A 14,911-nucleotide genomic window follows, 5' to 3' on the forward strand; every position below is an offset into this window, starting at 1 on the left:
AGCCGTATGCGGTGCCCCCTCCACAGATTTCCACCTCGGTCATATTTGTCGTAGTGCTTAGGCGAAGCCCTGTGTCGGTAACTTCAGCATCACCGTCAACACACCGTCGTGTTGACGAAACTCTCCCTCGGCCTCAGCTGGATCTAGAGTTCGAGGGACGTCACCGAGCTTAATGTGTGCATATCGCGGAGGTGCCGTGCGTTCGGTACTTGATCGGTTGGATCATGAAGAAGTTCGACTACATCAACCGCGTTACTCAACGCTTCCGCTTTCGGTCTACGAGGGTACGTAGACACACTCTCCCCTCTCGTTGCTATGCATCTTCTAGATAGATCTTGCGTGATCGTAGGAACTTTTTTGAAATACTGCGTTCCCCAACAATATCCATGAACAAAGAGCGAGCACTAAGCTAATCCACACCTGACGTACATGCCTGAACAAGCTGCGACAATGGCGAGTCTGCGAAATGGAGCGGTGTCGTGTTGACATTAACGCAAATAAGACGCATGCTCCCAATGGCGGAGGTCGGGGACTTCCGACTGAGCTGCTTGGCGATGTAGATGTAGGGGGGCTCATATTGCTTTGGCCAGGCAACACATGCATGGACGACGACGGCGGTGGTGCCACACATCTAAGGCCTCAATCAACCCCTGCACCCCGTCCCCGGTCCCGCCTGCCTACCCAACACCCTTCTTTTCGTCGGCCGCCCCTCCTTTGCCTTCGCTTTGAGACAACGGGCTTGTTGTGTCACTGAGTTGACCTTGTGGGCAGCTACCTTCTCCGGATCACCCATGCGGCGAAGGAAGTGAAAAGTACGAGAATGGGGGATGGTGATGCTACTTGTGAGCTACGTTGGGATTTCCCCCGGAGAGGAAGGGTGAAGCAATATAGTAACGGATAGTATTTCCCTCAATAGAGAGCCACGGTTATCGAACCAACGGGAGACTCACGCAAACAATCGTCGATAGTACCTACACACACAAGAGCAAATACTTGCACCCGCTGAAGATCATAACGAATGAGAGAGAAAGAGAGAGCCATCTAGCTAATACTATGGACCCATAGGTCCTGTAGGAACTACTCAAACATCATTGGAGGGCAGCAAGATTGATGTAAAGCCCTCCATGGCCGAGTCACCCTCCGGCAGAGTACCGGTGGAGGCCTCCATATGAGATCGTGGAAAAACAAAGCCTTGCGGTGGCAGAATAATTGTTTCGGGTCTCGCTATGATGTTTTTGTGATTTTAAGGAATTTATAGAAGTGGATTTAGGTCAAACGGAGTTCCATGGGGCCCACAAGCTCAGGTGGCGTTGTGTGAGCTTTTGGCTCTCGCGTACATCATCTAGTCTTCTCTCGAACCTTCGAGGGTCCCTTCTGGTCCAGAAAAAATCATCGTAAAGTTTTGTTGTATTTGGACTTTGTTTGGTATTGATTTTTTGCGAAATAAAATAACAGCCAAAAACAGAAACTGGCATTGGGTACTAGGTTAATAGCTTAGTTCCCAAAAATGATATAAAATGACATATAAAGTATACAAAAATTATTATATAATAGCATGAAACAATCAAAATTATAGATACGTTGGAGACATATTAGGTGACATGGATTAGAGTAAAGAGGGGGGGTGGAGGGGGTTTTAGCACCGAAACATAGTAGACTGCCACAAATGAGTGGGCTCAGACTCGGTTTTAGGTGTGCAGGGTGTTGGAGTCCTGCGTGGCGGAGGTCCGGACTCCGCAAAGCCCCCTGGCTTACTTTCGGTTTGCGGGAAAATGAACATGCGGACTGTTGCCATTGAGAACATGGTGAGAACGAGAGTGTAGAAAGGCTTTTGTATGACAAAGTAAAGACACGAGAAGGAAGGGCTCCATCACGTAGGGTGGTTCGATGTCCGACTTGTTTATTGAAATGGTTCACAGGGCACGTAGATGCAGAAGCTGGGAGGAAGGACGACGTGGAGGCGGCTAAGGGGTGGCATTTAAGGAGGAGGGATAAGCGCGAGAAGGGTTGAAGAGTGCATGGGAAGGTTGAAGAATGACATGGCATGATGAAGAAGCAGCGCAATGCCTAGCGATGGTCACCGATGGAAGGGCGACAGAGATGTGAAATCATGAAGCTAGGAAAAATCGGGAGGAGAGAGGGGTAGAGAGGTACCTCGGTGCATGGGTTTCGGCATGACTTGTAGAAAGCGGGCCCAATAGCAATCAGGGAACAAAGGGAAAAGCTTCCCCTCAATTGACTGATGACTGTCGCACATCAGTCGTCTTCGTGGGCACCTGATCCAATTTTGATCGTACGACGCGGAGCGCAACATGAACAAACCACCTAGTTTACAACATGGACCTTGTTGCAAGCAAATGTGGACAAACACAATGCTTGTAGCGGTATGCGTCGGACGCCTCCTGCGTGTGCCATGCGTCCCCACGAAGCCGACCCACACATTACCATCCTTCTCTTCTACTACATTCTCCCTCGACCATTCAGACACTCTCCATTGCTCTACCCCCTCTTGACTCTCCGCCATTGGACACACTCTCTCTTCCTCTTCTTTTCGTCCTGACCATCCAATCCCGTCACATCGCTGCCTCGTCCCTACCTCGGCCATCCAATGCGGCAATGCCTCTCCCCAATCGCTTGATCCCATCGGCGAGGGCAAAGTTGTCCCATGACCGTGGCCGGTGCGGTAAGCCAGAGAGAGGAGGCTGCAACCTGCGAGCGTTTTTCTACACCGCTATGTTGCAATGGCGAGGGTGAAACGATGACGACAACGACATGCTTCTAGAGTGGTCACATGCGCCGTGGTGCTGCAGAGTGGCCATCGCAACATCACCTCTGTCACAGACATGGGGCAACGTTGCAACACCATCGGTGTTGCAGAGTGGGCACCACAACATCATCTCTATTGCAGACAGGGTCAACGTTCGCAAGACCACCGGCGTTACAGAGTGGTCATGACAACATCACCTCTGTTGCAACAGTAGAAAACGGTTAGACGGGCAACACGACTCATTTTACAGAGACTCGAGCGCAATATGATCCATGTTGCAAAACAGCTGGGGCGCAACTACGCGGCTGACGCAGAAAAGATCGGACGACTCTCCCGTGTGCCATCTAACGGCTGTCAAGGCGGCCGGCCCGACGCGATCCGATTTATCATCCGGCTGATGCGTAGCGCCGCTCGGGAGTCGGGAACAAGCGGGTGCCGCGGTAGTGAAACAAAGTAGATACCAGCCCAATCGGACGTACCATAGTTCTTTGTGTGGTGATCTGACGGCCAGGAATGGCTCTCGCGAGGAGGCCCTCGGCGTGCGGGTCTTCGGCCCTTGCAGGGGGGATAATTGCAGCCCTATTCGCTAGAGCGAGCGAACCAAGAGGGCGCCTCCCTCCCGATCGAACGACCAGAGAGAGAGAGAGAGGCCTTTTCCCCGAGTGCGACCGCTAGGGTTCCTAGTCGCCGCCGGCCCGCCGCCGCTACTGCCGGCCCTCCGCTGCGGCGTGCCCAGCCGGCCGAAGCCTCCGCTGCCCCGCCGCCGGAACAGGAGCCCAGCGGCGCCTCCCTCTCCCGCCCAGCAACGCCGCCGCCCGGAGCTACGCCGGCGACCAGTCCATAGGCAGGTAGCCCTCCGTCCTCCGTGACATCCCCCCTCACCCTCCTCCCTCCTCCCTCTTGCATCCTCTGTCTGTTCAATTTTTTCCCCGATTTTAGTATTGGATGAGTACTTGCCGTAGATTGGCTATATTGTGACAATATAATGAGCACTGTTTCTTGACGAGTACTTGCTGAATGATTTTTCCAGTGCACGTTCGAGTTTACATGTGAAAGGATCTTGCTTGATTCCGTTCCACTGGTCCATTGGATGAATAAACTCACACTTCACATGATCAAATTGTCGGTTGGCGTTTCTAGTAACTCTGTTTCTGTCATCATCGCAGGAGATTATGGAGTGTAATTCTTCAGATGTGCAAATGTCACACTGCGCGGAGGGTTCCGAGACTACAATAGAGATCAAAATCAAGACTTTGGATTCCCAAACATACAATTTGCGCGTGAATAAATGTGTAAGTTGATAATTCATGCTCGTATCAGAAACTATGGTTATAAAGTTGCTCTCTTGGAACACACGATGTGTTTGTGTGGTTTTCTGCTGTACTCTGGAAACCCTTAGCCGTTTCCATACAATATTTGTTCACAATCAGTCTGATTCCTGCAACGTCCTCCTATTTTTTCTCAGTGAAATCACTGTTGCAAATTTCTCCCGTTAGTAATTTTGAGAACACACCAGCACATCCATATTTCATTAAGCAATGTGTTAGTTGGATGCCATTTAATATAATGCCTTTATGCCAAACATTAGAAGTTGCAACTAGTCCCTCTCCCTCTTATTATCTAAGACTATCTTGATTTGGTACTGTTATGTGTTGTTCATAGGATTCTTATGGTGTATGATTCAGAATATTCTCCAAAAGATCTCATACTGCCCTCATGGTATATTTTCTTAGTTTATTGAGTGCTTTTGCCAGAACATATATTTTTGAGGAAGTTTTGATCAAGGCATCTGCTAAGTAAAATGATGTCCAAGTCCAACGAAATTATATGTGTCATAAGGAGTATGATGGGTAAACCTTAGGAGTGATTCTCACTTGCTTAGATATTTTTTTGAATTGCAGTCTGAATGTGTTCAGCCTGCCCCCTCTGCATTGAGGTTCAGCACAGAGCTGAGCTGCACACATTGAAATGTCATTTACCCGAGTACTAAGTAATCAGCTCGACTATGCTAGATTGTCGATGCCTTTCGTGTCCCAAGCATTTCCCACAGCAGAAATGAAGCACCATGTCCTGTGCTCCATATGGGATGATGCCTTTGCTGCATAAAGGGTATTTTTTATAGCAGTCTTTCACTCGTCCCTTACTATTCATGTGTAGCAGTACCATATGTTCGTAGTCAATTAATTGTGGAGATGATGACAGTAGGCTATTTTGTCAGTATGGATATCTATTTAATTTTGAAAGAGACTGGTTTAGTTCGGAAGATAAAGATATGATTTGTTAGTAGGGATGAAAATGGAGTGGAAACTTTCCGTTTTTCCGGAGGAAAAATGGAAACGGAGAGGAAATATGAAAACGGAAACGGAAATTTACAAAACGGAAGTGGAAATGGAATTTTTTATGCGGAAGAGGAAACAAAAACAGAACGGTGTTTTCCGGTGGAACATGCATGGAAATGGAACTTTCCGTTTCCGTGAATATGGAATTTCTGTTTTTACTATAGACCTATAGCTGCTTTGTAGCCCAACCACCAAAGAGAACACAATGACACAATTAGTAGAATGGATCTAAGGCCGAACTTCTACTACCACACATGTACTCAGCTTGACCCTATACGCAATTGTCCGGTACTACTACAATACTATGCTAAGTTGCTAACATAATGATATTATTTTGTAGCCATGTTAACAACTCATTGAATTTGTTTGTTTTTGTGTGTATTTCTGTATGATTCAAGGGGTTTTTAAGTTCCGATCAATGCCTATTTCTGTTTCCGTATCCACTTTGTATTCGCTCTGTGTCCGTTTCCGGTAGTATCTATTTCCGTATTCATTTCCGGGGTTTCTGTATTTGTTTCTGCTTCTGCAAAAAAATGTGAAAACAAATATGGTAGCACTCAGTTCCGTCCGTTTCCGCTCCGTTTTCATCCCTATTTGTTAGGAAAGTTGGGATTCTATTCTTAGGCATCAAGTCGCGTCTTTTCTATAGAAGGGGCATCATGTATCCTGTACTGATTATGAATGAATGATCATAAACTAGTAAAGATCCAATGTCCGTCCTGAACTTCCTCTTCCTCATCCCTGGTGCCATGGCCATGGGCCGCGGTAGGTTAGAGTTGAAACCCATAAGATCTCAAAACCTAGTCATGATGTTGGCACATGGATAGCTAACTTGCATGCACTCCTATCCATGGCTCGTTTTTTGGTAATATTGCACTCCTTCAGGTCTCTCTTGATGGACTCCTCCCATGTCAAGTTTGGTCTACCTTGACCTCTCTGGACATTATCAACACTCTTTACCGGCACTTCTGGAGGCCTGCGTTGTATATGCCCATACCATTTCAGACGATGTTGGACAAGCTTCTCTTTAATTGGTGGTACCCCAACTATATCACGTATATCATCATTTCAGACCGCTCCCTTCTTTTGTGGCCACATATCCATCTCTGCATGCGTATCTCTGCTACACCTAGTAGTTGGACATGTTATCTATTAGTTGGCCAACATTCTGCGCCATACAACATCGCTGGTCTAATCGCGGTTCCATAGAATCTGCCTTTCAGTTTTTGTGGCACTCATGTCACAGAGGACGCCAGAAGTTTGGCGCCACTTCTATCCGGATTTGATTCAATAGCTCACATCTTCATTGATATCACCATTCTTCTGCAGCATTGACTCCAAATATCGAAAGGTGTCCTTATGAGGTACCACCTGCCCATCAAGGCCCTTCCTTGTGCCTAGTAGTACTGAAACCACACTTCGTATACTCAGTTTTGGTTCTACTAAGCCTAAACCTTCTGATTCCAAAGTCTGTCTCCACAACTAACTTACTACTTGCTAATTGCCCATGTGTTGTTGCAACAGGGGCATACATATTCTAGTGGTTCAACATCAATATTGCCCGACATAAATCTTACACCCATCATATTCTAGATTTTGGTAAGATTTGATTTGATTGGAGTATGATTAGGGGAAGGCAAAGAAAGTTCTAATTTATTGAGGCTTTGGTAAGATTTGATTTGATTTGATTTGGGTATGGGTAGGGGAAGGCAAGGAAATTTTTGATTTAATTGAGGTTTTGGTAAGATTTAATTTGATTGAGTTAATGTATGATGTGGGGGAGGGGGGATCGAGGAGAGGGGGGATTGAGTTAATGTGCATGTGGTTTTTAGGAAGAAAATCGTAAAACTAGGTGGGAGGGGATTACGTGGGAGGGAATGGAAGAAAGGGTCGAAACCTTGGAAGTAAAGATCACCCCGCACTATCATCGACTAGCACCACATCATCCGCAAAGAGCATACTCCATGGGATATCTCCTTGTATATCCCTTGTGACCTCATCCATCACCAAAGCAAAAAGATAAGGGCTCAAAGCTGACCCTTGGTGTAGTCCTATTTTAATTGGAAAGTCACGAGTGTCGCCATCACTTGTTCGGACACCTGTCACAACATTATCGTACATGCCCTTGATGAGGGTAATGTACTTTATTGGGACTTTGTGTTTCTTCAAGGCCCACCACATGACATTCCGTGGTATCTTAGCGTAGGTCTTGCCTCCTTTCATCCTTCTTAAAGCCTCCAAAATAGACGATGCATTGAAATATTTTTCAAATAGTGGGTTCTATTCCTATTTTCTCAAAACATGTCAAATTGTGTAATCTTGTTAATCTTTTGTCCTATTACAGGTGCCAATTCCTCTGCTAAAGGACAAAATAGCTACCGTAACTGGAGTATTGTCTGAACAACAACGTTTGATTTGTCGTGGGAGAGTCTTGAAGGATGATGAACTTCTCTCTGCTTATCGTATCCTCATGTACTTTTAACTTGCATTCTTATATTTCTTGTCTTAACTATTGTTTACTTGATCAATGGATATCATTTCTGACAGAGGTTATCATTAGATGCAATCCAGTGCACATTATTTTCTCTTGAGAAAATGCAAAACTTTGTTCCTCGATGCATTAATAGAAATGAGATAGTTACATTAGAAGTCTAGGATCTAGGCTATGAATGCCAGACAACTTAGCCCTCATGTTACATTCTTCGTACTTGCAAAAGCTGTTGGACACATTTAACGTCTGCCAATGCCCATTCCCTTGCCTCCACTTGCATCTTTCATCCAATGCATAATATGTCTGGCTGTTTGCCGTTGAATATTCGCACATTGCGAACGAACAATATCATAAGAAAATCAGGTTACTATTGAGTATTATAATGGAGTATTTATTCCATTTACGGTTTTCTGTCGTTAGTTTCACAAGATTTTTAGAGGATGTTTGTCACATTGTTGGGGATTTATGATGCTCCATTTGGAATTGTTTTGGTATACACTTCTAACATGGATGCGTCTTCTGGTGCAGCAGCAAATCTCTTTTATGTTTCTGTCTGTACCATTATGCAAAGCCATGAATACGAATACGCATGTCTTCACTCCTGTCATGAGAAGTTCCTAAAACCCAACTAAAGTCTCCATTGGATCATGCCAACAAAATGTTATATGTGTCGTGTGTCAAGTTGTATTTAGATTCAGCCCTGTAAATGTTACTCCTTAACAGTAGTTTTTAGATGTTGAAGATGGCCATACTTTGCATCTTGTTGTTAGACAACCAGGCCAGCCAGCTGCATCAGGAAATGCAGGAAATGAAGGTATGTGGAATTTTTCAATTGTACAGTATGAATGTTTTGTTAATTGAAACCTTTTTTTAAGATACATGGTTATCTTTGTATCTGTGCTATTTAGTCTTTTTTAGTTTGGAGTGCTTGAATACTTTGTAAGCTTCTAAAGATGGAAATAGTTTTCTAGTCATAACTGCAGTTCGTGCTATATGTTGAATCTCTTCATTATGTTATTCTTGTTTTTGTTGTTTCTGGACAGAGCTAGTGACCATTCTATAACAGTGCAGTGAAGCAGGTGTTGTGACCTATGTGTCATTGTGATTGCTGGCACATACGGTTGTTTAGTTGCAAAATAGTAATGTTCAAAAAATTGTCAAGCTTAAGCGAACTGAAAGGCCAAAGCTTAGAGCAATGGGTGCTTAAGGTTTTTTAAAATTTGGCTGTTTTTGAATAATATGCACAGGAAAGTCGGAAACATAATACATAGGCAACTGAAATAGCATCTAAAATGCAGTTCACACCATAGCAAAAGGTTCACACAGCAAGCAAAATAGCAGCTAAAAGTCTAAATTGCAGTTCAGTTCAAACAGACATATCCTAATAATAAGATAAATGGCATGTTGCCATCAAGTGCGCAAGCAGCCAATCTTAAGTGGTGCGTGCAGTCACCACTTCATCTTCATCATCCTCGTAATCTGTCCTCCGAATCTGTCTTCTCTGGTTCTTCTTTTTCAGACTCAAACTCTTAATCATGAAGATCTGTTTCATCTGACCATTCTGCAAGTACTCTGAGGTGTGAGCTTGTTGCCCTCATCGTATGGTCATTTTGGATGATAATCTGTAAACATCCGCAGTTACTATTTTTAGATTGTTACAGCCTGTGGCATTGGTAGACTAACCAGGCACAGTACAGTAGGGAATATGATTTCATTTTGTATCTTAGGAATCACACTTCCATGTTCTCAGTCTGAATACAAACTTCTTTTTTATTGGAAATAGCAACTTCTGTTCCTTTATAAACTGTCAAAATATTTCAGCTAGTGTATCAAATTCAACTCGTCTTCATGGTCGCACGGTTCGGAGTATTGTGCTTGAGGCTGTAGATTTGGACCAGGGGAGTGAATTCTCTAGCATTGCCCAGGTAATTCAACATGCTCCATATAATCTACTTGTTCTAATTCAAGAATATCTATATTTAGCATATATGACTGAGGTTTTGTTCAAATTGCCTCTATTCTTCTTTTGGCAGATTCTCCAGAGCATGTTGACCAGCCCACAAGTTCAGGTAATCCAGCATTCTCAAAATACTTCTTTAGATCAGATCTTCAGGAACTTATTTGGGATTAACTATTTTAATGCCAGGGTGGATCAGCACCTTCTGATACCAGACCTTCAGAACCTATGCAATCTTCATTCCCAAATGATGTCAGGGTCGAACTTGATCAGCAGCAGGCTTCTCTGCATTTCCCTGAAGCGGCAGTTGGATCATCAATGCCAAATGTAAATCTTTGCGTTGTCTTTCATCCTCATCGCACGCCTGGTAAGGATGTAATGTCACTAACATACTCTTATCTTTTGCAGGTCATCCCTGATTCCGTGAGTACAATTTCTCAGTACATTAACCTTATGAGGGACTCGTTTAGGAGGGAAGGCTTCAATGGAAATGGTTTGACTGTGCTTTCAATCTGCGATAGCATCCATTTTGTAGTTTGTTCTGTGAAGATTTACCCCCAGTTCTCTTCTTTTGCAGCACAAACGGTGGGTAACATTGACCCTGGAACTGCAGGAAGTGCTCATGCTAGTGGTACACAAAGCCAGGAAAGCCAGCCTGGTTCAACTTCTGCACATCATGTACTTCCTACTGCAGCATTGCTAGCTGAAACCATGCACTCTACTAGACAACTTCTTGTTGACCTGGCTGGAGAATTGCTATCTGTAAGTTGCATCTTTCAAAGCCTTCTGGGTTTCAAGTAGCTGATGCAAAATGCTAGTAGTCCTTATCATTTTAGCAAGCTGTTTTTGTTTATTCTTGTTCAGCTGAGAATGCCGTTTATTTAGTTCTTTGCCTATTCCCTTTGATAGCGGACCTCAGATATTTTCGTCATTATATATTTTAAATTCTAGCTATTCAAATGATGCCATGTTGGTATACCCGGTTTTATTATTTTAATTGGATAATGAGCTGTACAAAAGATTTTATGTTTATAGTGAGTAACCTATTTAGCTACAAAACTGAATTTGACGTTAGAATGTGTTAACTTCAACGCGGCGTCAAAATGAATTAATGTATTGTGTGTTATGATGTGGCACTTCAATATGAATAAAGGGCTGAATTAATGTATCGTGTGTTATGATGTGTCTAAGGATTCCGGTATGAAAATTTTGTATTTGGCTGATACAGGTTTACTTGTTGATTCAGTTTGCTGTTTATATATTAAGTTACTGTAATTATCAATTTTTACATCACTTACCTGTGTTTGAAGTCCGGAATTTGAAATCGTGTTATCATTCTAGCAACTCTCGACGCAATTGGGAGATCTTGGGAATGTAAGTGACTCCACAACACGGAGGAACCTTCAACAGAGTGCAATGAGACAAGGTGTTCTCCTCCAGAGTCTTGGTTCATTACTTCTAGAACTTGGTCGCACCACAATGATGCTTCGTATCAATCCCGCACCTGTAGGTTTCTGTGACAACTATGTTTACCTCATTTCAGATTGGAAACGATTTTGTTTTTGTACTTCTGCACTGACCCATTTACTATTTTCAGTCAGAAGCGGTTGTAAATTCTGGACCGGCTGTTTTTATTTCTCCATCTGGGCCAAACCCTCTAATGGTTCCTGTGAGTTTTTAAATCTTAATTTAGAATCAATAAATAGAGAAGGCATGTATCCTGTTTATCCATTTGCTAACTAATTTCTGTCCAGCCTGTTCCGTTTTTTCCAGGACCAAGATCTGTCCAAATGGGTCAGATGTTTTCTAGTCTTGGTTCACAAGGCTCTGTTCTACACCCAAGAGATGCTGATGTCCATATCCGTACAAGTGAGTAATGCTTTCCTCTGTTGATTCAGTTTTCCTTTTGGAGCATTATCGGTGTGTGAATTTCATTTTTTGCTTTGTTATGTACCGAAGGTCTGTTCAGCTATCATCATACCTTAAGTTAGTTAATGGTGGAACTATGGAAACACGAGTTCTGAGAGTCGAGTAGTGTTGATATTGTGTAGACTGGAGTCCTAACTTAGCAGACTGAGTAATCAGTACATGTAGGGTGAATGTGTCAGTTAAAAGTTTCATTTGTCACAACCTCTAGCTTGAATTACCAAATTGTTGTAAGAGCCAGTTTAGAAGTGCAGATCGGGGGTGGTTTAGATCTGATGTCTTATCTGGTATATTATCAATCAGAACATGCAGGGTGGGCGTGTTGATTCAGAGTTAGATCTAAGAATTCATGACGCTTGCTTTTAGCAATTTATGGGGGTATGCTAAACTTGATGCAGTTAGTAAGCACGGATTGGGATCTGGTTTTATCAATTTATGGTTTTATACTAAACTTTGTGCCAGATGCAAGCATATATTGGGATTGGGAATTATTTAGAGCTGAGGTAGTATTGTCATATTAAATAGACCAGAACAAGCAGAATAGGGGGTGTCAATTTAAAGTTAAATAATTGAATCAGGAGAGAGTTTTTTCTGTCCGTGGCTTGTGATTTCCCTCCACTATTTCTGATATAAATACTTATCTCTTTTGCATATGTTGTATGGGTCTCTCTTCCGGTTTGACTTGAAAGAATAAATAAATAATTGATGCATCTGGGATAACTGCCTGGCGTGTTCATTTTCCTTCTGTTGTTACTTTGGTTGATGATAATGGTTAAATGCCAGTCTTTTTGGATGTTAGGTGGGTCTGTGCCTGTAGCCAGTACTAACCCAAGTGAATCGGTTGGGGCACAGCAAGCACAAGAACATACAGATAGAACTGGCAATGCTTCACATTCAAACGCTAGAGGAGCATTTGCACGAGTTGCAGGTGGTGCTCCTTTTGCTGTTGGGTCTGGAGTTAGACTATTGCCACTTAGGACAGTTGGTGCTGTGCCTGCTGGCATCAGTCGCTCTCCATCGGGTTCTTCTAGTGGAGGAGTTGGTGTTATCATTCCAATGATCACCAGAGTTCATCAAAGAGTAAATTCTAATGGTAGCGGTGCACGAAATGGTCAAACTCCAAATGAACCTCATAGTGACACCCATGCTAATCTGCAACCGAATCCTCAGCCATCTCAAGCACATGAAGCAGGTGAATGAGTTTCCTCACTTCATCTGTGTTGTTTTCGTCCTTTTCAATTGTTGTGCTATTTGTTCTTTAATAAATCTGTAGTTTCTATTAGGGGTTTAATCTGGTTGGGTGGAGCCATATTCTAGGAGCTCAATTTATGCTATTGAAAATTTGTTCTCTAGCAGACTCACGACTAATGCGATCCTGAATCCGGGTCCTGTCAATGCCCACTGATCCTCATACCTTGTTGGATTTGGACAGTTCTTTTTTTGAGAAGATATTTGGACAGTTTTTGTTGGCTGCAGCTCGGATTCGGATCATAGTTCTCATCGATTCGAATAATATAGTGAAGGCGGAGGATGCTAAAGGGATATGGGTGCCATGTCGATGGTAACAACTGCCATCAAATGAAGTCTGTCCCATAGGTTTGACATTATGGGTGTGCTTGTTAGCCTGTTCACTGTGACAGACCAACAAGTTGCTTTTTTTTTCTTGAGTAATATCATGGCGTGGTCACTTTGCTTTCTGTATGTGAACTTATGTTCATACATGTGCCGAATATTGCAGGTAGAAATGTTTACACAAAAACGCTTACAGTTGTTTCTAGTTTCTACCCTGAACCAATATCTGTAAAATAAAATAAAATGCTAGAACATTCCCCCCGTAAAGAGATCAAACCGATGGTTTTGTAAAAAAATTCTGACAAAAAACTGACATTACCATATGTATGTCCATATATATGATTTTTAAGAAGCAAATGCTGTTAGGATATGAGAGGGCAATATCTGACTTAATCTGATTAGTTTCTACCTGAGTTTTGCATGCCACTCCTTGATGATTCTTCATTCAGTATTCTGGTCCACATGTTGACCTTTTGGTGTTTGGAAAGACAAGGCTGAACATGAATGGATTTTGTTTTAGGTAATCTGGGACATCCGGTCGAGGTCAATGTGGGGAACACTTCGCAGGCTTCCCATGGTCAGCAGAATGGCCAGGGTCCTTTTTCTCAGTTGATGGACAGTCTGCAGTGGATTGGATCACTGTTTTCTGGAGAAAATCCCCCAGCAAATGGTACAAGTCAGCATGCACCAGCGGCTTCTGCTGAGCCGGTAGATGCTAGAAACCATGTAGTACCTGAAGCTTCAGTTGCCAGCGACGAGGGGATACGCTTTGCTAATTTGGTCAGGCAAATTATGCCACATATCTCCCAGGTTGAAAACCAGCCTCAAAGCACCCCAGCAGACACCAGCAGTACTCCTTCACAGGCAAATGCAATCCCTATTTCTGTAAGTAACTTCAGAAATAACATGGAGTTATTGGTAGATGTATCGTAACATTGAGTACTGAATGCAGGCTGCTGTGCCCGAGAGCGCAAACGGTTCAAGGGATGGGCCAAGTGATTCCAGGAATTCACGTCAACATAGCCGCGACCCAGTTGATGGGCCTAATTCTAAAAGGCAAAGGTACATTGCACGTCTCACGCATGTTTATCTATCTTCTTATGATGATAATTATTGATGTTTCATGAGATCGATTTGTTTCATCTATTCAAGGAATGATTTCCCTCGTAATTGGCCTTGAAATATCTGTGGACTAATCATTTGACCTGTGTTGGCCATTTGTTTTTGCAGAATGAGTGAGTGATTCAGGTGGGCTTGTTATTGTTGGGTGGGCGCTGCTTTTGCAGTCTGAGCTGAGAAAATTTTCCAGTTGCTGCTACACCAGAGAATTAATGATGATGATACCGTGAGTCATAATCTTATTGAGACAAGTGGAATTGTTTCTGAGTGTATAGTCGAGCCTTGGGATGTTAGGCGGTTCATAACCTGTGCTATTCCTTCTTTGCACAGCAGTGTCTGTAATCCTTTTTACTTTTTTGATGGAGCATAAGATGTTTTGCAAACTGGTACCCATCTCCAATATGTGGAAGTCAATTATATTTGGGGTGGAAATATCCGTGCGGTTAATCAAGCCTGGCTTGGTGCTTGTTGCAGTAGAGCCCATTTTTCTGTCACTTGTTGCTGTAGATCATCCTCGTTCTGGTCAGTTCAGGGGGTAAGGAAAATGCATGTAGCATGTTGCTTGAAAGGCTCTTCCTGTGCACGTATGGTTAGGGCATCTACAACCTGAGTTGGCAAATCTGGGCTCTATACATCCGTGGATGCCCTCAAATTATCACAGAAAAAAGTACATAGTCCTAACATAGTTCAATCATAAAATTTGTTCATAGTGAATAATTGATACGCCCTCAAATTATCAC

The 14,911-nt window shown here is 43.2% G+C and overlaps 1 protein-coding gene across 3 annotated transcripts; it reads left to right on the plus strand.

Annotated features, from left to right (window-relative positions):
- The first annotated feature begins 3,388 nt into the window (after positions 1-3,388).
- Positions 3,389-14,618, plus strand: LOC119267004 (ubiquitin-like domain-containing protein CIP73). Of its 3 annotated transcripts, none has more exons than XM_037548296.1 (16): positions 3,389-3,615; positions 3,934-4,059; positions 7,451-7,568; positions 8,331-8,411; positions 9,419-9,522; positions 9,631-9,666; positions 9,744-9,881; positions 9,963-10,047; positions 10,132-10,316; positions 10,896-11,060; positions 11,152-11,223; positions 11,309-11,423; positions 12,280-12,672; positions 13,573-13,937; positions 14,005-14,114; positions 14,283-14,618. In XM_037548296.1, exons 2-16 carry the CDS (start codon positions 3,940-3,942, stop codon positions 14,293-14,295), a joined length of 2,100 nt encoding a protein of 699 aa, XP_037404193.1. In that variant the 5' UTR covers positions 3,389-3,615; positions 3,934-3,939; the 3' UTR covers positions 14,296-14,618. The 3 variants fall into 3 exon arrangements, with proteins under 3 accessions (XP_037404193.1, XP_037404194.1, XP_037404192.1); XM_037548297.1 differs by having other exon boundaries at positions 13,573-13,916; XM_037548295.1 differs by having other exon boundaries at positions 3,485-3,611.
- The last annotated feature ends 293 nt before the right edge of the window (positions 14,619-14,911 follow it).

The sequence above is a fragment of the Triticum dicoccoides genome, chromosome 3A (assembly GCF_002162155.2).
Source record: "Triticum dicoccoides isolate Atlit2015 ecotype Zavitan chromosome 3A, WEW_v2.0, whole genome shotgun sequence".
Lineage (NCBI taxonomy): Eukaryota > Viridiplantae > Streptophyta > Magnoliopsida > Poales > Poaceae > Triticum > Triticum dicoccoides.